At 42.0% G+C, this 22395-nt stretch overlaps 1 protein-coding gene across 1 annotated transcript in view; it reads right to left on the bottom strand.

Moving 5' to 3' along the window:
• Positions 1-3588: 3588 nt before the first annotated feature.
• The window catches only part of tnmd (tenomodulin), an 81836-nt gene continuing 63029 nt past the window's right edge, over positions 3589-22395 (bottom strand). Inside the window, exons 4-7 of the mRNA XM_023990271.2 lie at positions 21720-21827; positions 14627-14789; positions 14393-14499; positions 3589-4423 (exon numbers count right to left, since the gene is read on the bottom strand). Of these exons, the coding sequence (XP_023846039.1) occupies positions 4214-4423; positions 14393-14499; positions 14627-14789; positions 21720-21827 (588 nt within the window). The 3' untranslated portion in view covers positions 3589-4213. The remainder of the gene's footprint in view (positions 4424-14392; positions 14500-14626; positions 14790-21719; positions 21828-22395) is intronic.

Genomic DNA, 22395 nt, shown 5'->3' on the forward strand with positions numbered 1-22395 from the left:
CCTTTGCCTTGATGACAGCTTTGCACACTCTTGGCATTCTCTCAACCAGCTTCATGAGGTAACAGATGTGCCTTCATAAAAGTTAATGTATTTGAGCCAATCAGTTGTGTTGTGACAAAGTAAGGGGGTATACAGAAGATACCCCTATTTGGTAAAAGACTGTCCATATTATGGCAAGAACAGCTCAAATAAGCAAAGAAAAATGACAGTCCATCATTACTTTAAGACATGAAGGTCAGTCAATACGGAAAACTTCAAGAACTTTGAACGTTTCCTCAAGTGCAGTCGCAAAAACCATCAAGCGCTATGATGAAACTGGCTCTCATGAGGACCGCCACAGGAAAGGAAGACCCAGAGTTACCTCTGCTGCAGAGGATAAGTTCATTAGAGTTACCAGCCTCAGAAATTTTAGCCCAAATAAATGCTTCACAGTTCAAGTAACAGACACATGTCAACATCAACTGTTCAGAGGAGACTGTGTGAATCAGGCCTTCATTGTCCAATTGCTGCAGTATGGATCCTGCAGCACTGTTTCTCTTTTGCACGCCTGCTCTGCTCAACACAATGCTAAACAAGCTTCCAGGGATTTTTTCCTAGATGCTGAATAATTTACATGAGGAACATGGACATGAGGGATTTACCTTTGAAACTACTGATTCTGGTGTTTACTATGAGTGGAGTCATAGATACAGATTTGAATGTGTAGCTTGTAGTCATCTGGACAGGGTATGTTGAGGAAAGATACACCTACTCACAAATTGGACAATTCACATTTCAACAGCCAAACAACGATTGTCCTCAGTCTCCTAACTAATTTAAAAAAAATCATCACTCACGAATCGGGTACTAATCAGAATCTATTGCTCTCATGGTATTAAAGATGGAGAACAATTGAGATTTAATTCATGGCAAATTTGACAGTTATGGGCCAACTTGATATTGATACACCCACCAATCATTAGTGAGGAAATCGTATCAAATCATTGTCTAACAGAACAATTTTCGCCTGTCTCCTTTTACCTTCAGAAATCCTCTATTATGAGGGGAGGGGAACAACAGTAGAATACATTATAAGGTGGATATTATACAGATTGACTTCCATCGTCTCTACTCACTGGCCAAGACTCTCAAGAAGGCGTGAAATGTTCTCAGTAACACTATTGCTGTAATATCTGTATCACATTCCACTGTCAGAGTGAGGTGGCCCATTCAAAATTACTCTCAAGGCTCCCATGGGCAATTTACTCGCACAACCACACAATAGCCAAGCCTGAATCTCCTGGGAAACCTTGTTGGATTGACAATGCATGAGACCGCTGGTTATCAAACATAATATCATAATAAGATCAAACATAATACTAGTGCTTAGCTAACCTAACCTTTTTTATACGATGTCAGTCCATCGTCTCGCTCTTTCTGTCTGTTTGACTTTCTCTGTCTCTCTGTCTCCCTCTCCTGCTCCCTCTCTCCCTCTGTTGCTACAGTATACTGATTGTGTCAGCTTCAATACACACAGCAGCATGACGTGATAAGGGAAAAATACAGGCAGAACAAAATACATATCAACACAAATTGTATATTATTTTCAGAACCGCCTTGGGGCATGGCGGAGCTGCCTGTCGGCACATTTGAAGTATGTTTGCAATTATTGCATTTGTTAACGCCTGACACTATTTTTACTCGACATGTTGCCCTTGGCTATTGACATTATTGATTTGAAAATACAATGTGTTTGCAGCTTGAACTTCAAGTTCTTTACTTCCGCCCGTTAATACATTAACATAAGTAATGAAGTTGAGTTTAGACTTAAGACAGACACAGTAAATTTGCTTATTTTCGCGAAATGTTTTACCTTTTTGAGGTCGATTGTTTTTTTCACCTTCCCAACATTCTAAATGTAGAGAACCTACAGTATGTTTAATGCAACATTACTGGGAGGGTACATCACTTGGAGGGAGGGTACAGAGAAATTGGATGTACTTCAAACCAACATAAATCAAAGTGAAACCGGCTCTATCTTTTCTCATCTGTTTTTTTACCTCTTTTGTTGTTTTGGTTAAAGAGCATCGATTTAGGTTTCTTTTCCAGGAAGGATATTAGTAACACTTCTTATGAACAACCTATATAATACATTATAACAACATCTGTTCTAATAACCGTGCTCATAAACATCTATGACTACTTTCATAGAGCATTGTGAACAGGATGTATAATGAGTAGAAAGAGGAGGAAGGGAAGCGCTACTAAGGTACACAATAGTACATTTTGGTAGACAGAAGGTGCTCTTTGGTAAAAGGGGTAAATTGGTCATCAAAAAGAAAGGAGGACCAAGGCACTCTTCATATAATTAATTAAAATGCCTTTATTAGTATGGCATGTTCAATAGAAACAAAGTTTTTAAAAACCGACGCGTTTCGGCTGCATGGCCTTCGTCAGGGAGTACAAAAGATGTATAATGACTTTTGAAGCAAAGTGGCATATGACTTAATCAATACATTTTGGAGTCAGGACATGTCATAGATTGACCCTCAAAGGTTAATAGATGTGTGAACTGCAGCATTGGACCATTTGAATGTATGATATTGGACTTTTTTCCACCAATGTTGGAATTTCAGCCAGGAGAAACCTGAATATGGCATCCATATTAGGAAGTTCCTCAGTTGTCAGGTGAAACCATTATATTAGTTATCAGACAAAACGTCCTAATATGGATGCCGTAGTAACTTTGAATGCAAATTAAGACTCACAAGAAGTCAGTTCTTTATCTTGATATGAGTAGCATTAGATGTATTTTAGTTTCAAAATACATTTTAATTGCATGTAATTGATAATAACTTAAGCATGTCAAGCCATCATACAGTATCTCGTATGGTTGTAGGCCTATCTATGCCGGTAGAATCATTGTTTAGAGCATGATTACTGTGAGCTATTGAGCAACGGAGAAAAATTTGCAGATTACATTACATAATGGTAATTGAGCTGTGGCATAATTATGTCATTTACAGCCATTACAGTTAAAACAATGCTGCTTAAAATAACAATAATGACTTTACATCAAATAAAGAATGGCAAGTTGAATTAGAAGAATTAAGCATATCTATAGCCGCTGCTTTATTATAATTAGTCGACTCATTCTGATAGTTTTTTGCTATGTATTTATATACCTTCTCATCAATACATATATATTTCAAGTTAAACATGCTAATTGTAGTAAACAATAGTCAAAACAGATCATTCACAAAAAATAGGACATATATTATTTTTAGTCTAGAAAGGGTTAAATGCTCTTGACAGAGTGAGCAGGCTACAGCACTTCAGTATGTTCTACATAAAATACATTGTTGGTTGTCATAGGCCACAGCAGACGTGGGTTCAAATAGTATTTGTTTTCTTTCAAATACTTTAGCTGTGTTTGTCTTGTGCGATTGGACCACCGGGATAGTACCAAAAATGCAAACCCTGATCGATCTAGCACTCCAGGAAAGCTCAATCAAAAGCTCAAAGTATTTGAAAGAAATCAAATACTATTTGAACCCAGGTCTGCTCCACACAGCAAGAGAAAGTCGGTTACACGCCACCCATAAAAAAGATTAAGAAGGAAATGAAATGAGAAAGAAATGCAGTACCGTGAGAAACAGCCAAAACTAGCTCTTTAGCTACTGTTACAAATTCTTTAAAAAATATTTAATATGTTGAAAGAAAAATTGCACTTCAGCATACCGATGACGCATCAAGGCCTTTTAGAGAAATCACCTAGATGCTCCCAAAACTTCATTTAGACTTATGAGAGACTGACAGTAGATTTGATTATTTTCAAAGATAGGATGGGTAATAATTGTATACTAGAAATGTTTTGATATCACAAAGGCTTTGGAATACTGATTGGGGAGTAGCAAGGGGTGCATTCATTTTACCTCACCGAATGATCCAGTTGGGCGGAGTTTGCACCTTAGGACCAATGTAATTGTCTCAAATGTGCAAACTTCACCCACCTGGTGCCCCGGGTGGGCCTAGGCTGGGTTTACACTCTACCAAGTGTTCACAAAAGCAAAATGTCACTTATCCTTGCTTAGAGTTAATACAAATTCTGGCATGCACTAAAGTCTCTTTGCGGTTGCTGAGACACTAAGCCTACTGCAGTGTAAATCCAGCCTTAAATGAATGCACCTGTCATTTGTGCTGAAACATAGTTGAATCCAGTTCCACTATCCAATCAGATCCTCCCGAGCATACGGGCTATCCACCAGTTGCAGGGCATGATGATCTGACAGATGACACGTCCTCCTTGGTAGTAGTAGGGGTAGGGGTTGAACCCTCCCAGAGGCTCGTAGTAGCGCTGGCAGTAGCGGTAACCACGACGACAGTGCTGGCAGCAGTAGCCATGGTCATCCAGACGGTTATCCAGCTCAACTCCAATGTCTCTCTGAAGGACAAATGGCAAGTCGATGAGAGGAAGGAAAGAAGTTAGGTGCAAAAGGTGATCCACACAAAGGAAAGCCAGAGAGACAGAGATCTTGAGAACATTTAATTTGAAGTATAGATGGGATGGATTGCTTACACCTCACTGGAAAGGTTTACTTTTCTGTGATAGCTAAATGTTTCTCTTTTTTAACTTTAGCTTTCTCTGTTTAGTGACGTGTGTATACTTTAAATTAAATAAAATTGGTCTTCTTTTCCCTTTGAGTACCAGCTCTCCCAGAGCAGGGCCAGGCAGACAGCGGATTGGATTGGGTGAATTGATGTTCTCACTTCAGTTGTGGGTCAGAAAAATATATGTAGAAGCAGCTAAACAGAAGAGAAAGATTAAAATGGATGTCTAAGGAAACAAATGGACAAAATGTTTCCACCATCAACTGTGACACAGGGATCAAGATAGCATTGGAAAGTAATGTTAGTGGTAGTATTACTCTTAGCTTCACCATGCTCCATCTAACATCCCAGAGTCCTCGGCTCCTTTCTCCCTGGGCTATCTTCAATCAAAGTGACTCTGACACTGCCGGTTACCGGGATAATTGCACTATTTCTTTCATCTCTGACCCCCCCCCCCCCCCCCCGCTGCGACCCACGCGAGCTGAGTCAAAATGGCCGCCACTCCTCCATTAGAGACTACAAATTAGAGGCTCTCCGTCGGCGCACTCCCCCTGACCTTGACTTTAAGTGGATGGCACATTCCTAAAGCAATTAGCCGAGTAATGATCGCCTAACAAGGATCTTTTTATTTGCTTGTGCCGACTGGGTGTGAATTTATATAAGGGCCAAATGAAAGCCAAACGAAAGGTAAATTGGGTAGAATTAATGGCCCTTGGGTTTTTCCATTGTGCCGGTCGGCCGGGCGCATGCCCTCTCCAGACGGTGGTAGGGCTGAGTGCCATGCCTTTGATCCAGGGAGACTCTGAATTGGGTTCAGAGAAGTGCCAGTTAACTCTCCACCCCTAGTTGTGGCAGCGGCTGCAGCAACCCGTCTCAGAACAGCACAAATACATTCGACCACGTTTTCAATCTCCTGCAGCGAGTGAATCTGAGTGAATCTTCACAGACAATTCAGCACTGTCTGGTTAAATAGCTTTGATGAAAGAGACCAATTGTCCCCCTTTTGGACTTTACTTCTGGGAGAAGCGGCCATGCCGCAGTAGAAAAAACAAAACAGAAATCTATTGAGAGGGGGTACTGAAAATGCGAGGTCATTGTTTCACCCCAGTCTTTCAAAGGGCTGGGGCACATAGGAACACGACTTTGACTCTGATTCCTCCTCTACAGTAAATTATGGGCAGTGTGGACTGGAGGCTGTTTGGCTTTCCTATAAAGGCAGTATTAGGCACAGGAAATAGTTTACAGGCCACTAAATGGTCCACGGTCTCACAGATGTTGTTGACTCCACTGTTTGTGGCTGGAGTTAAGCTACATTCACCCTCCCAGACTGTTGGAGCCAACATAATATGAACACAACAAATAGTGCAGTAGGTAGGATTCAAATCACGAATCAATCATCACAACTTCTGTGACAGATAAACGTACTAACATTACATACTCCTAACACGGAGGACTAACACCTCGGAAAGAGAAAAAGGGTGATATTTAAAATATGTGTTTTGATTTATGACTCTGACAATGGCTGGTGGGCGATTGCTGATTGATGATGTTAGTCATGTTTAGGGTCATCAGCTGCAAGGCAACAATCTATTATGGAGAAAACACAAAAGCTGTCACTGCAACCGACAATAATCTTATCAGCCGCCTCACAGCTAAAACTGTGATGGTATGAAATCCAAATCCAGAGCTTCAGTTTAGGAAAATTAATGGAAATATATTTATTCAAATGATGGGTGATTACAAAAACAAACAGACAATTGGCATTGTACCTCCGAGACAAATTAATCAGAGGCATCCTTTTTAAAAACGGAGCACGCATATTAATCATTTTGGCTTCAAATTCCCCTCTTCAACAGGATGTGGCGGCGGATGATTGGAATGGGGCACCATGGGAAATCTGGGGCCGTCACTCACAAACAAGTGGCATTAACGAAGGGTAAAAGTCATTACCCTCGAGCTCTGTCTGATATCTGACTTGGTCACACACCGAAACGCGTCTCACGCGTAACATCATATCAGAGATTTGATCAGTGTGTCAAGTCAAACTTTCAGTCAGTCATTCAATAATGAGGAAGCGAATCGAGCTGCGACGACTCCTTCAATTTCCACACTACTGAGTGTTATTTTACACACGCTGATTACTGTTCTGCTTGTGGCTTGAAACACACAAGCCTCGTTGCTGTTATTTAATCGTCTATATCAGAGCTGATCATCACAGTCTCTTTGATATTCTATTAAAACACCAGGGACAACATTTCCATTTCATACTGTCACATGACTGTAGGTGTTGGGTATCGTCCCAAATGGAACCCTGCTCCCTATATAGTGCATTACTTTTGAACAGGGCCCATAGGGAATAGGGTGGCATTTAGGACACACCCTAGGTATGAGATGCAGCATGAAATGCTAGGCTAATATGCAGAAGGCACTGCCTTGTACTCCCAGTGCATGTTGTGTCGTCTTATATCAACCACATGAACTTCATTATGCAGGCAAGGGCGAAACCTGTAATGGTTAAGCCAAGGGGAAGTATAATATGAAATATATTATAAATATGCCACTAAGCTTTTATCCTGAGCGACTTCCATACATTTTTAGTAGGTGTATAGTGTGTCGACCTTGGCATCACTAGCACCACACGCCAGGCTCTTACCAACTGTGCCACACAGGCCCAGGAAGTATCTGTGTTTACAGTTTGGCGTAGCCTCGCTCAGGGAGGAGAGGAGGTATTTACAGCCTCTGTTCACCCTTGGTCTCCTGTGAACCATCACTGCCCACTCAGGGAGGACAGGAGGTCTTTACAGCCTCTGTTTACCCTTGGTCTCCAACCTCCACTCATGCCCGGGCATCCTTGTTTTTTTCAACGCTAACCTTGCCTGCCAAAGAGGCCTGGGCATTGGTACAGGGTCACACTATGGCTCAACCCAATCACCCAACATCCAACCGGCTAAAACACGTTTACAATATAATTATGTGTGCCGGCTGGACAGACTGAGGCCTGCTCCCAATCATATCTGTAGGCTTATCCTTCCCCCGTCTAGGTGAAGGACAGTGATGCGGCTTCTCTAGCGCTGCCAGATGATAGTTATTCAGTCGGAGAGCTGTCCAGGGCCGCTGCTGCAGCGCTGTGCGAAGGCTCTTCCGTGGTTGCCGCGGCTAAAGGTCGGCCCCATATATCTCCCCACCTCTGTCACTGCTACTTTAATGATTATTAGTCAGGTCGCTTCGAAATTACCTGCCGAAATACGTAATCAGGGGCCCCAGTGGCCGTCAGAGGAAAGGCCACGGTGGAGGCCAGATCAGGTGGAGGGGTACGGGGGTCAGAATCAGCGCTCTACAAAAGGTCTAGGTCTACGTCAGCATCCCACTGTCATCAACAGCATCTTCAGACTCATCCCACTGTCATCAACTGCAACTTCAGACTCATCCCACTGGCATCAACAGCAACTTCAGACTCATCCCACTGGCATCAACAGCAACCTCAGACTCATCCCACTGGCATCAACTGCAACTTCAGACTCATCCCACTGGCATCAACTGCAACTTCAGACTCATCCCACTGGCATCAACAGCAACCTCAGACTCATCCCACGGCATCAACAGCAACTTCAGACTCATCCCACTGGCATCAACAGCAACCTCAGACTCATCCCTTTGCATCAACAGCAACCTCAGACTCATCCACTGGCATCAACAGCAACTTCAGACTCATCCCACTGGCATCAACTGCAACTTCAGACTCATCCCACTGGCATCAACAGCAACTTCAGACTCATCCCACTGTATCAACAGTAACTTCAGACTCATCCCACTGCATCACAGTAACTTCAGACTCATCCCACTGGCATCAACAGCAACTTCAGACTCATCCCACTGGCATCAACTGCAACTTCAGACTCATCCCACTGGTATCAACAGTAACTTCAGACTCATCCCACTGGCATCATCCAACTTCAGAACTTGCCAATTATTAACTTGCTGCTCCCCTCCGTCGGTCACAAAGGCCTTTGTTATCTGCTGGGCCCACAACACTGACTAGTGGTGCCTTGGAATGGCGGGTTGGAGCTTTAGCTATGTATTTCCTTAGCTGATTTTCAAAAGGGGAGCGGGTTTCATCTCCGGTATGCTTAATTGCATAGCATTGCAGCTGGGGCCATTGAGGATGAGCAGGGAGGAGGGAAGGAAGAGAGAGGAGGGAAGGAAGAGAGGAGGAGAGGAGGAGAGGGGAGGAGGGAAGGAAGAGAAGAGGAGAGGAGAGAGAAAAGGGAGGAGAGGGAAGGCAGGCAGGCAGGTATTCCTGGGCCCGGCCTGATAAATGTTAATATTATGGCTGTATGTTTGTGTGTGTGTGGTAGGGTGCGTGTCCATACTGTCCCCTGGTTCCTCAGAACTCAAAACCATTCTTCCTTTTCTGGAATGAGCTTTTAACGCTTACTTAGACAGTCTGGGTGGTCTATACGTGTGTGTGTGTGTGTGTGTGTGTGTGTGTGTGTGTGTGTGTGTGTGTGTGTGTGTGTGTGTGTGTGTGTGTGTGTGTGTGTGTGTGTGTGTGTGTGTGTGTGTGTGTGTGGTGTGTGTGTGTGTGTGTGTGTGTGTGTGTGCGTGTGTATGTACGTTTACCTTTGAGTGCATGATGTGTCTGTTGCTGTTCGTGTGTTTGTATGCATGTGTGTGTGTCAAGGGTAACTAATCATGGAGCACTAAGCCGCTCACATGCACAAAAAATTGCATTTTGTCCTCTTCCCTCTTTGTTTCCTTCCATGATAATTAAGGCATGATTAATAAATGTGGCGTATCTATTCAGTAATGAGTGACCTTAGGAGTGCTGTTTTGCACGACGTTCGTACAAGCTGCCTGCTAGCTACCTGCCTTTGCCCGAAAAGAAACCAAAAAAGGCTCTGGCTGAGGCTGTGGGGAAAACGTTGCTGCCTTTGAAGGCTAGATATTCCTCTCCATTAATGTAGAGACATTAAGAAAGTCTTAAGCAAGGCAAGTTCATTTAAACAGATATATAGAGCAATTTCTATGCCCTTTGGTACATCAAGACAAGTCTGTTTTATGCTATGAAATTAAGCATCAATTAGCAAGAGTCAATTTCTCTGCAGGAATAAATGAAGAAGAACTAGGCACCACCGTGGCTCGTATCACCTAGTGTGGTCTGGTTTGCATCCAAAATGGCAGCTTATTCTCTATATAGTGCACTAGAAAGTATTCACACCCCTTTACTTTTTCCACATTTTGTTGTGTTGCAGCCTGAATTTAAAATGTATTAAATTGAGATGTTGTATCACTGATCTACACAAAATTCCCTATAATGTCAAAGTGGAATCTGTATGGTCCCTCAATCGAGTAGTGAATTTCAAACACAGATTCAACCACAAAGACTAGGGAGGTTTTTCAATGCCTCGCATTGAAGGGAACCTATTGGTAGATGTGTAAAACTTTTAAAAGCAGATGCTGAATATCCTTTTGAGCATGGTGAAGTTATTAATTATGCTTTGGATGGTGTATCAATTAGAGGTCGACCGATTAATCGGAATGGCACATTAATTAGGGCCGATTTCAAGTTTTCATAACAATCGGTAATCGGTATTTTTGGACACCGATTGTGGACGATTTTTTATTTTATTAATTAATTTATATATATATTTTTTACCTTTATTTAACTAGGCAAGTCAGTTAAGAACACATTCTTATTTTCAATGACGGCCTAGGAAAGGTGGGTTAACTGCCTTGTTCAGGGGCAGAACGACAGATTTTTACCTTGTCAGCTCGGGGATTTGATCTTGCAACCTTCCAGTTACTAGTCCAATGCTCTAACCACCTGCCTTCCATTGCACTCCACGAGGAGCCTGCGTGGCAGGCTGACTACCTGTTACCCGAGTGCAGCAAGAAGCCAAGGTAAGTTGCTAGCTAGCATTAAACTTATCTTATAAAAAACAATCAATCTTAACATAATCACTAGTTAACTAGTTGATGATATTACTAGTTTATCTAGCGTGTCCTGCATTGCACATAATCGATGCGGTGCCTGTTAATTTCTCATCGAATCACAGCCTACTTCGCCAAACAGGTGATGATTTAACAAGCGCATTCGCAAAAAAAGCACTGTCGTTTCACCAATGTGTACCTAACCATAAACATCAATGCCTTTCTTTAAAATCCATACACAAGTATATATTTCTAAACCTGCATATTTAGTTAATATTTCCTGCTAACATGAATTTCTTTAAACTAGGGAAATTGTGTCACTTCTCTTGCGTTCATTGCAAGCAGTCAGGGTATATGCAGCAGTTTGGGCCGCCTGGCTCGTTGCGAACTGTGTGAAGACCATTTCTTCCTAACAAAGACCGTAATTAATTTGCCAGAATTGTACATAATTATGACAGAACATTGAAGGTTGTACAATGTAACAGCAATATTTAGACTTAGGGATGCCACCCATTAGATAAAATATGGAACGGTTCCGTATTTCACTGAAAGAATAAACATTTTGTTTTCGAAATTATAGTTTCCGGATTTGACCATTATAATGACCTAAGGCTCGTATTTCTGTGTGTATTCGAGCCCAGGTAGGGGCGAAGAGAGGGACGGGTGCTATACTGTTACACTGGCAATACTAAAGTGCCTATAAGAACATCCAATAGTCAAAGGTATATGAAATACAAATGGTATAGAGAGAAATAGTCCTATAATTCTAATAATAACTACAACCTAAAACTTCTTACCTGGGAATATTGAAGACTCATGTTAAAAGGAACCACCAGCTTTCATAGGTTCTCATGTTCTGAGCAAGGAACTTAAACGTTAGCTTTTTTACATGGCGCATATTGCACTTTTACTTTCTTCTCCAACACTTTGTTWTTGCATTATTTAAACCAAATTGAACATGTTTCATTATTTATTTGAGGCTAAATTGATTTTATTGATGTATTATATTAAGTTAAAATAAGTGTTCATTCAGTATTGTTGTAATTGTCATTATTACAAATAAAAAAATTCTTAAAAAATCGGTCGATTAATCGGTATCGGCTTTTTTTTGGTCCTCCAATAATCGGTATCGGTATCGGCGTTGAAAAATCATAATCGGTCGACCTCTAGTATCAATACACCCAGTCACTACAAAGATACAGGCGTCCTTCCTAACTCAGTTGCCGGTGAGAAAGGAAACTGCTCAGGATTTCACCATGAGGCCAATGGAGATTTTCAAACAGTTTCAGAACTTAATGGTTGTGATAGGAGTAAATGAGTACGGGTCAACAACATTGTAGTCACTCCAACATACACTTGGAGACAAATTCACCTTTCAGCAGGATAATAACCTAAAACACAAGGCCAAATCTACACTGGAGTTGCTTACCAAGACACCATTGAATGTTCCTGAGTAGCCTAGTTACAGTTTTGACTTAAATCGGCTTGAAAATCTAGGGCAAGACTTGAAAATGTCTGTCTAGCAAAGATCAACAATGAACTTATCAGAGCTTGAATAATTTTTTTAAAGAATAATGGGCGAATATTGTACAATCCAGGTGTGCAAAGCTCTTAGAGACGTACCCAAAAAGACTCACAGATGTAATTGCAGCTACAAAGTATTGATTCAGGGGTGTCAATACTTAAGTAAATTAGATATTTCTTTATTTAATTTAAAACAAAATAGCAAATTTGTGTAGATGGATGAGAGAAAAATCTATTTAATCCATTTTGAATTCAGGCTGTAGCACAACAAAATGTGTAATAAGTCAATATGTGAAGGCACTGTACTTTTGACCTAGTTCACTATATAGGGAATAGGGTGTCGGATTTCGGATGCCCTATAACCAGCAAACAAAAATTGGATCTATGAAAGTTGTTCTCAAAAACTTTCCAGTCATGGTGATGATTATAGAATGTTTTTATAAAACATTAGCCTGTTATTGCAAGAACGTTACTCACCACCGCTTCACCCATCCACTTTATATGCTGCATACTTCTGGGCCCATATTTACAAGGTATCCAAGACCATGAGTGCTGTTTTTCAGATCGTAAAAAATAAGCCAGGCAGGACCATATCAAGCGTCTCAAAGTAGGAATACTTAAAAAAAAAAAGTTGAACAGTATATTTTTACACGATGTTGAATTTTTTACAGTTTACAATTCTGCATTTCTGACTGGATTTATAAATCTGGACGAAATAAAGACATCCTCTCTTTTAGTAGAGTATATATATGAGCCTCTAGTTAAAAAAAAGAAAGAAACACGGTTAATAAAGAATATGTGGAACCTACACTTTTCAGATCTGCAGCAAGATCATTAACCCGCTGCACCAGGGGATAGCTGTGCCCTTGTTGGTTTATCAGTCAAATGCTCAATCAGGACACAGAACACAATTTCTGATTTCTAAAAAGTGTCCCATCCTCCCATATAGGCTGTGTACTTGCAACACTGTATTTTTTGGTCCTGTGCAACCTAGGTTAAACATTGTATGAATGTCTTTACAACTAAGCATATTTTGTGTTTTGGGAACCTATCTCTTGTAATGGGAACCTTTAAAGAACTCAGAAAGGCTGTTCTGTCAACATACTTCCAATATCAAAGGAATGTTTTGTGCACCCTGATAAAACATTATCTGAATGTCAGCACAACTGGACAGTTATTTTGTTTTGGGAACATATCTCTTCTCATGTCCCCACAATGTTACCACAACCAAATTAAACATTCTGGGAACGGTCTTGTAACATATACAATAAATTATATATATATATTTTTTAACTTTTTCGTGATATCCAATTGGTAGCTACAGTCTTGTCCCATTGCTGCAACTCCCGTACGGACTCGGAGAAGAGAAGGTCGAGAGCCATGTGTCCTCCGAAACACGACCGCCAAGCCGCACTGCTTCTTGACACACTGCCCACCTAACCCGGAAGCCATCCGCACCAATGTGTTGGCGACCGAAGTTAGCGTGCATGTGCCCGGCAGCCACAAGGAGTCGCTAGAGCGGGACAAGGATATCCCAGCAGGCCAAACCCTCCCCTAACCCGGATGACGCTTGGCCAATTGTAAACCGCCACATGGGTCTCCTGGTCGCGGGCGGCTACGACACATTCCGGGATCGAACCCGGATCTATAGTGATGCCTTTAGCACAATAAAATGCAGTGCCTTAGACTGCTGTGCCACTCGGGAGGCCCATGTGAATGTTTTTTGCACCCTAAAATAAACATTGTCGAATCATCCGCAGAACTGGACAGTTTATGTGTTTTGGGAACATATCTTTTGTGATGTCCCCACAATGTTCCCACCAGACTGAAACAATGAACAACCCAATGAAACATTCTGGGAACCTTTAACGAACAGATTAAATGTGTTCTAGGAATGTTCTTGCAACATCAAGAGAATGTTTTATACAAACATTCTATAATCATCACCAAGAATGGAACGTTTTTGTGTTATGAGAATAATTGCCACAACCTAACAAATGTTTTGGGAACTTTCACAGAACCAATTTTGGTTTGCTGGGAAAACGTTACTGGTACGTTGTGTTATTACATTACCTGGGAACTTAATGAGAACTTTTGGGGAAGGTTCTGTAATGGTTGTTACAGATGTTATGCACAACATTTAAATGAATGTTAGGAGAACATTCCAAGGATCCTTCATTTTTTAATAAAAATAAAATAAAACCCTAACTTAATGGGAATCTTAGCTAATGTTCTGGGAATGTTCCCGGGTTGCTGTGTAGGCCCTATGTACTGCAATACTTTGGCCCTAGTGCACTATATAGGGAATAGGGTGCCATGTCAGATGCAGCCCCAGTACAGTACATACGTAGTCGTTGACAGGAACCTGGTCCAGGACGTCACGAACGACGCGGTTACCTCTGACCTCAGCATCAGGTATGTCCTCCTCATCCTCCACCTCGTGGAACTCAGCATCTGCACCAAAAGGAGGAAGTACACAGAACAGCTGTTGATGTACTTTACTGGATCACAGCAGAAACGTCTGTTTTTCCTGTTTGAGGTGATGTGAAGGAGGGGGTGGAGAGGCCCCGGTGCCCTGTACCTCTCATGGGGGAGGGATGGATCCAGTGGATGGGCAGCTCCTGGCATATCTCCCAGATCTTGGAGTTGAGGAGGAAGGCTGGGTTAGCGATGGGCTCCTCGGCAGGCACCCACACCTGGGAGTCCTCCATCACCTGCATGTCTATGCCCTCTGTCTCACCCACCTGTCAGGGAAAGCAAACACGCACATGCACACACGCACACGCACACACACACATGCACAAACATCTTCATTTTCATGAAATCTTTGGGGAGGAAAAATGTTTGACCATTAAAAATCTTATTTTCCATAACCCCTAACCCTTAACCTAACCCTAACCCTAACCTTAACCCGAACCCCAAAAACCCTAAACCTAACTCTATCCTTAACCCTAACCTTAGTGATAAGGAAGGAAGTTGATAACTAGCGCTTGCGCAATTCCTAACTAGCGTTAGCGCAATGACTGGAAGTCTGTGGGTATCTGCTTGCATCCATTGGCTCACGAAACTAACTCTAACTTCCTTCAAACCGGTATCCCTTTAACCATAACCCTGTGGCGCAGCGGTCTAAGGCACTGCATCTCAGTGCTAGAGGCATTACTACAGTCCCTGGTTTGAATCCAGGCTGTATCACATCCGGCTGTGATTGGGAGTCCCATAGGTCGGCGCACAATTGGCCCAGCCTGGGTTTGGCCGTGGTAGGCTGTCGTTGTAAATAAGGATTTGTTCTTAACTGACTTGCCTAGTTAAATAAATGTAAAATAAAAAACAAACCTTAAGCTTAAAATACCATTTGAACAAATTCAGGACATGAAGAAAGTCCTGCCTTTTCAAAAAAGTTATTGTTTTCGTACCTTGTCAGGACATTCGGGTGAATTGTTAGGACATTGGAGTCCTGATAAGGTAGGAAAACAAGTACACACACACACACATATACAGTGAGTATCAAACACACCCAGCCTTACATGGCCGCAGGCACGCACGCACAAACACCCTCCTCCACACACACCCTGTACAGAGCCCAAGAACACGCACACGCACACACACACACACACACACACACACACACACACACACACACACACACACACACACACACACACACACACACACACACACACACACACACACACACACACACACACACACACACACACACACAACACACACACACACACACACAACCACACACACACATACACACACCCTCAGCTTCTGTACCCTTTGCATTCTCAGCCCTCTCTCCCCAGAGCCACAGCACACAAGCCCTGGCCATGTCCTTTTATTCATCACCCTTTATTGTCCACTGGGAGCACCGCCACTTCCTGCCTCCTAGCCTCCTGCTCGTTCTCTGTTTCTTCCTCTCAGGCCTCCAGGCAGCCCTTTCTGCCCGCCGATAACGCAGGAATCCAACGACGGCATAAATTTGACTTTGAAATGACTTTCTAGTGCTTTATACTTTATTGTGCGGTGAAAGGCCGCAATATCATTAAAATACAGCAGCCACAATAATAAGCATAGCGTCCTCCCCCATCCCCTCCTACTGCATTCAGCTCAGCGACGTGCTTCATTTGTTCATACTGTAGTTCATGAGCTGTAAAGTAAACTATTATTGCTTAATGATAGGGAATGCATGTCACTGCTATCTAATAGAGATGTATGAAAGGGGCTTTTGGCGATGCCTGATATTTGTTTCTTTATGTATATGTAAATATGTCGGCAAACAAACCCCTCTTCCCAGTGCCTCGTTAATTAGCGGCTGGAGAGAACAGCAAAACAGTTTACTTGACAAATGTTTTTACAAGGTGATTCTCTCCCGGTTTGAAGCTTAATTGCACATTAGTTGAGCTTGATGAAGGATCCCCGGGCTATGGTTGGAACCGCTGGTATCATTTATATTAGGTTGTGCACTCTCGACTCTCCCTCCCTTTCTTCCTCACACCTTGCTGATTCTTGCTTTATTTGAATTTACTGCCCATGCTGCTGTCTCGCTCGAACTGTTTGTTGTGAAGTGACATGATGCCAGTGACCCTGTGGAGACGAACTCGCACCTCGTTCTGGCCAGATGAAAGAACGCGTAGCGGCGTGGCTACTCAAGCGCTAGCTGCCTGTGTCAGTGCTTAGCTAAGCTGCCAAGCCACCAAGCCTTTGACACAGTTTGCTCTCACTCTTTTCAGCAAATGTTTAGCCTGGTCCATATCGGGCTAAGCTAATGATGACTCAAAGGAGGACTAGGGGGCTCACTCCCCCTGAACTACAGACATTAAAATGAAGGCAAGGAAACACAAACAGACCTGCCTAATTGGACCTCAGAACCATTGAAGCCGAGCAACTAAGCAAACCTCCCCGAAATGAGTAAGTGGAGGTCAGGACACAGACTGACCAGTTGAGAAACAAGACCAATAAGGAAGATAACCACAATCCTGAAGGCTAAATTGATCATGGCTAGTGTGGAATAGGGATTGAAAAAGGCTATTTGGCCACTACAAAGTCAACGTGATTATGATTTTAGAGCTACATTTTTTTATCATGCAGTTATATCATAATTTAAGCTGTTTTGTATCTATATAATATTGGACAAAGTAAATACATTTTGTATTGGGTGTCAGACTAATATAATGTATTTATTGTAACTTTGAGCCTATGTAAGTACATTCCACACATACATTCCATCAGTGTCATACTGTAAAGAACATACACTTGCCCTGTCTTGCTATAATGTCCTAAGGGTGCAGCATTTGTTTTGTGACATACTTAGGTCACTTGTGTTTGTCATGGATCAATGAACATTTTCTCATGATATCATAAGACTGTATATAACATTACTTCCCATCTGGCTGTCTCCCATACTGAACAGACATTGCACACTTTTCATAATGTTCATTATTTGTATGTTCGAAATGACATACAGCTTTTTGTTTTAGTAATATGACATTTACCTACAGTACATATCATTCCAAGAATGTGTTGTTTTGCATGCATGGTATGGCATTTGTTTGTGGTTTTTATCTGAGTGGGAGGTTCTGGCTTGCCAGCTAGGCTGGTTGTGGCCGTACATATTAAGTGGTTCCCCCGAAAAGCAAGAAGGGATCCTATGACACTGTTTTACTGTCTGAAGAAGGAGGACAACATTGGAGGAAACTGGAGGGAGGCTCAGGGATTACAGCCTCCCATCATTTCATATGAGGAACACATTGAAAATGGCCAAAAATACAGGTGGCAAACAATTCATGTTTGTCACCTGGTTCTACTCCCCGGGTGCTTCATTTCCTTATCAGCTGCTCGCAGTTTCTCCACCGGCTGCATTGTTTTCACCTGGCCTCTGAGAATCTGAGGCTCCAGACACCCCGCGCTGAGCCCACGTTCACATAGCCCGCAGGCTTGGAGCAGCAGCAAAACCATTACTGTTTTCTCTTCAACCCCTCTGTGGTTCACACGGTAGTAACACAGTCAGAACCTCAAGGGAGACTTGTCTGTGAGACAGAGGCCTCCCAGGCCATGGGTGGGTTGATTCTGATGGACAGTAGATCACGTTCTACTTTCTAATGTAGAGGAAGTCTACAAGAGGTCATAGGTCAGAGAGGTCTTCAAGTCCCTGACATGCTATCCCAATAATGTAGATCAGTACCACTGTGTGTTATACAATACCGGTAATACTTTACAATGAGCTAATGTAGTAGTTAACATGAGTACATTATCTTATGGAAAATAAGAAACAGATTATAAAAAACAAAACAAAATAACAAACATGAGTAAAGGATCAATAAATACATTGACAACATTTATAATAACTTAATAATTACAATGCATTGATAGTTAACAAATACATTAACAAATGTTTTTTTATTAACAAATGCACTGCACAGCACATTGTACTTTAGGGTGTCATAACTTGACATTTCCTCAGTTAAAAGGCTATGGATCACTGTGCATATTATGGGACTTGGTCTTCACTAATCCAGTGTGATTGTGAGCTAACCTTTTGTACATGCACATGTGTGCTTGTGCATCAATGCAGCCTTGTGTCTTTCCCTATCCTCTGGGGCACCTCTGGAGCATTTTCTCCCCTGCCTCCTCCTCACCAAAGACAAGACCCCTATCTGATTGATTCCACAGCTGTGAATTAAGGTTTAACAGAGAAGTCTAATTAGGTTTGACAATGGACAAAAGAAGACCAAAATGGCAGTGGTGTAAAGTACGTAAGTAAAAATACTTTAAAGTACAACTTAAGTCGTATTTGGGGGTATCTGTACTTGACTTTAATATCTATATTTTTGACAACTTTTACTTCTATACATTCCTAAAGAAAATAATATACTTTTTACTCCATACATTTTCCCTGACACCCAAAAGTATTCGTTACATTTTGAATACTTAGCAGAACAGGAAAATGGTCCAATACACACACTTACTGTATCAAGAGAACATCCCTGTTCATCCCTACTGCCTCAGATCTGGCAGACTAAACACACATTGTTCTTTTGTCAATTATGTCTGAGTTTTGGAGTGTGCCTCTGTCTATCTGCAAATAAAATAAAAACAAGAAAATTGTGCCGTCTAGTTTGCTTAATATAGGGAATTTGAAATGTTTTATGGTTTTACTTTTGATACTTACAGGAGATGATTGTGGACTTCAGGAAACAGCAGAGGGAGCACCCCCCTATCCACATCGACGGGACAGTAGTCGAGAGGGTAGTAAGTTTTAAGTTCCTCGGCGTACACATCACGGACAAACTGAATGGGTCCACCCACACAGACAGCGTTGTGAAGAAGGCGCAGCAGCTCCTCTTCAACCTCAGGAGGCTGAAGAAATTCGGCTTGTCACCAAAAGCACTCACAAACTTCTACAGATGCACAATCGAGAGCATCCTGTCGGGCTGTATCACCGCCTGGTACGGCAACTGCTCCGCCCACAACCGGAAGGCTCTCCAGAGGGTAATGAGGTCTGCACAATGCATCACTGGGGGCAAACTACCTGCCCTCCAGGACACCTACACCACCCGATGTCAAGGACAACAACCACCCGAGCCACTGCCTGTTCACCCCGCTATCATCCACAAGGCGAGGCCAGTACAGGTGCATCAAAGCAGGGACCGAGAGACTGAAAAACAGCTTCTATCTCAAGGCCATCAGACTGTTAAACAGCCACCACTAACATTGAGTGGCTGCTACCAACATACTGACTCAACTCCAGCTCACTTTAATAATGGAAATTGATGGGAATTGATCAAAAATATATCACTAGCCACTTTAAACAATGCCACTTAATATAATGTATATGTATATACTGTACTCTATATCATCTACTGCATCTTGCCATCTTTATGTAATACATGTATCACTAGCCACTTTAAACTATGCCACTTTTATGTTTACATACCCTACATTACTCATCTCATATGTATATACTGTACTCGATACCATCTACTGCATCTTGCCTATGCCGTTCTGTACCATCACTTATTCATGTATCTTTATGTACATATTCTTCATTCCTTTACACTTGTGTGTATAAGGTAGTAGTTGTGGAATTGTTAGGTTAGATTACTCGTTGGTTATTACTGTATTGTCAGAACTAGAAGCACAAGCATTTCGCTACACTCGCATTAACATCTGCTAACCATGTGTATGTGACAAATATAATTTGATTTGATTTGATTTGATTTACAGTAGGTATATGTAAAACCAAATGCTTTTAGACTTTTACTCAAGTAGTATTTTACTGGATGGCTTTCACTTTTACTTGAGTCATTTTCTATTAAGGTATCTTTACTTTTACTCAAGTATGACAATTGGCTACTTTTTCCACCCGCTGCAAAATGGCAGGAACATATGGTGCAGGCTGGGCAATTAGTATCTGGAAACATGGACCAGACATTATAAAGATGAGGGAGAAGGGGATGCAGTCTGGTTCTTTGTCTAAACAGCTTGTGTTCTTAAAGTCAGAAAGGGATATCTGTGACTTACTTGGCATGACAATGTACCAACATAATATATTGTATTTTTTAAATGATGGACCAGGGAAGAGCGTTATGATATTTCCCAGATCCGTTGGAGCCATGTGTAAAATGGAAATGAAAGTGGAGGATGGTAGAGACGGAAAATATTGAGAGTGGAGAATGGTAAAGGCTCAAAATATTGAGAGTGGAGAAGGCTAGTGGTTGAAAATATTGAGAATCTAGAATGGTAAAGGCTGAAAATATTGAGAGTGGAGAATGGTAGAGGCTAAAAAATATTGCGAGTGGAGAATGGTATAGAGGCTGAAAATATTGAGCGTGGAGAATGGTAGAGGCTGAAAATATTGAGAGTCTAGAATGGTAAAGACTGAAAATATTTAGAGTGAAGAATGCTAGAGGCTAAAAATATTAAGGGTGGAGAATGGTAGAGGCTGAAAATATTGAGAGTGGAGAATGGTAGAGGCTGAATATATTGAGTAAGGGATTCTTTAAAAAAACACAAACACTTTTTTGCACTGTGAATTGTACTGTGGCACCAAGAAGTTAGATATTTTGATTGATAGAATTTCGCCCATCATTCTCGCCAAATGTCACATAAGGCTATTGGGCTGGGAGAGGTGAGATGAATGCTATACCTCTTCCTCAGACCCCTCTTTCTCTCTCACACTTCCCCCTTTAGGCTATTTGGGTCAAGCCTTTCAAGAGGACAATTAAATATTTATATTAGTTCAAGATTGGCAGCAAACACCATTTGATATGTGGGCAGCTTTCAGACTGGAGTTTCTTTTTCAGTGGCGGAGGGCAGAGAAGATTGGATGGTCAGGGTGAGTGTTTGTGCTCTGCTCTCTGACTACTCTTCTCTGTTTATTCCTACTACCGTTGCAAAATGCATGATAGTTTCCTGTGGTAGAGAGAGGGAGGGAGGGAGACACACGCACACACACACACACACACACACACACACACAGCACACACACACACACCACACACACACACACACAACACACACAACACACACACCACACACCACACACACCACACACACACACACACACACACAACACAACACACACACACACACACACACACACACAACACACACACAAACACCACAACACACACACACACACAGAGTGAGTCAGAGAGATGCAGATATACCAGTAGCTCTGTGTCCACTGTCACCACCTCTGTCACTTTGGGAAGCTCTGTGGTCTGGGTCTTGATGTAACACCGCTGGTGTTTGGCGAACCAGATCCCTGTGATTCCCTTTGAGGGAAAAAAGAGAGAAGGAATAATAATTATCATTATTTCATCTGTGATGTGGAACAGCTAAGCGCCAGGGCGATATCATTTTTCAAAAAGTTTCTTCAGTCTCTTGAAGAAAAATCTAAGCTCTTAACAACTAAGAGAAGTTAGAATGTAATGAGTGTGCAAAGGTACTTTCCATCTTCTTTATCTTCTTTAATTTTCTAGTAAATCACAGTTCAAAGACAGCTCGGCACCTACAACACAAACCTTTTAGAAGAGACTGTGAGTAAAGAACGAGGGGTTCTTCCTAACTAAACAATACTTCATAGAGGGATGTCTCCAGCAGGAGAGTCAAGCGACATGTCAGAGGGCAAAGCAGCAGTTGCACCCTAAATCCCACCCTATTCCTTATTCTGTACAGTGCACTGCCTTTGACCAGGGCCTATAGTAATGCACTATATAGGGAATAGGGTGTGATTTGGAATGCATTAGGTGTCTCTACGGAGGCTGCCCCGGCTGAATTGGTCAGTCATAGGTCCCTGTCACTCTCTTAATCTGTTCAGCCAAGTGAAGAGCCACTCCCTTC

Source organism: Salvelinus sp. IW2-2015, linkage group LG6.2, assembly GCF_002910315.2.
Source record: "Salvelinus sp. IW2-2015 linkage group LG6.2, ASM291031v2, whole genome shotgun sequence".
NCBI lineage: Eukaryota > Metazoa > Chordata > Actinopteri > Salmoniformes > Salmonidae > Salvelinus > Salvelinus sp. IW2-2015.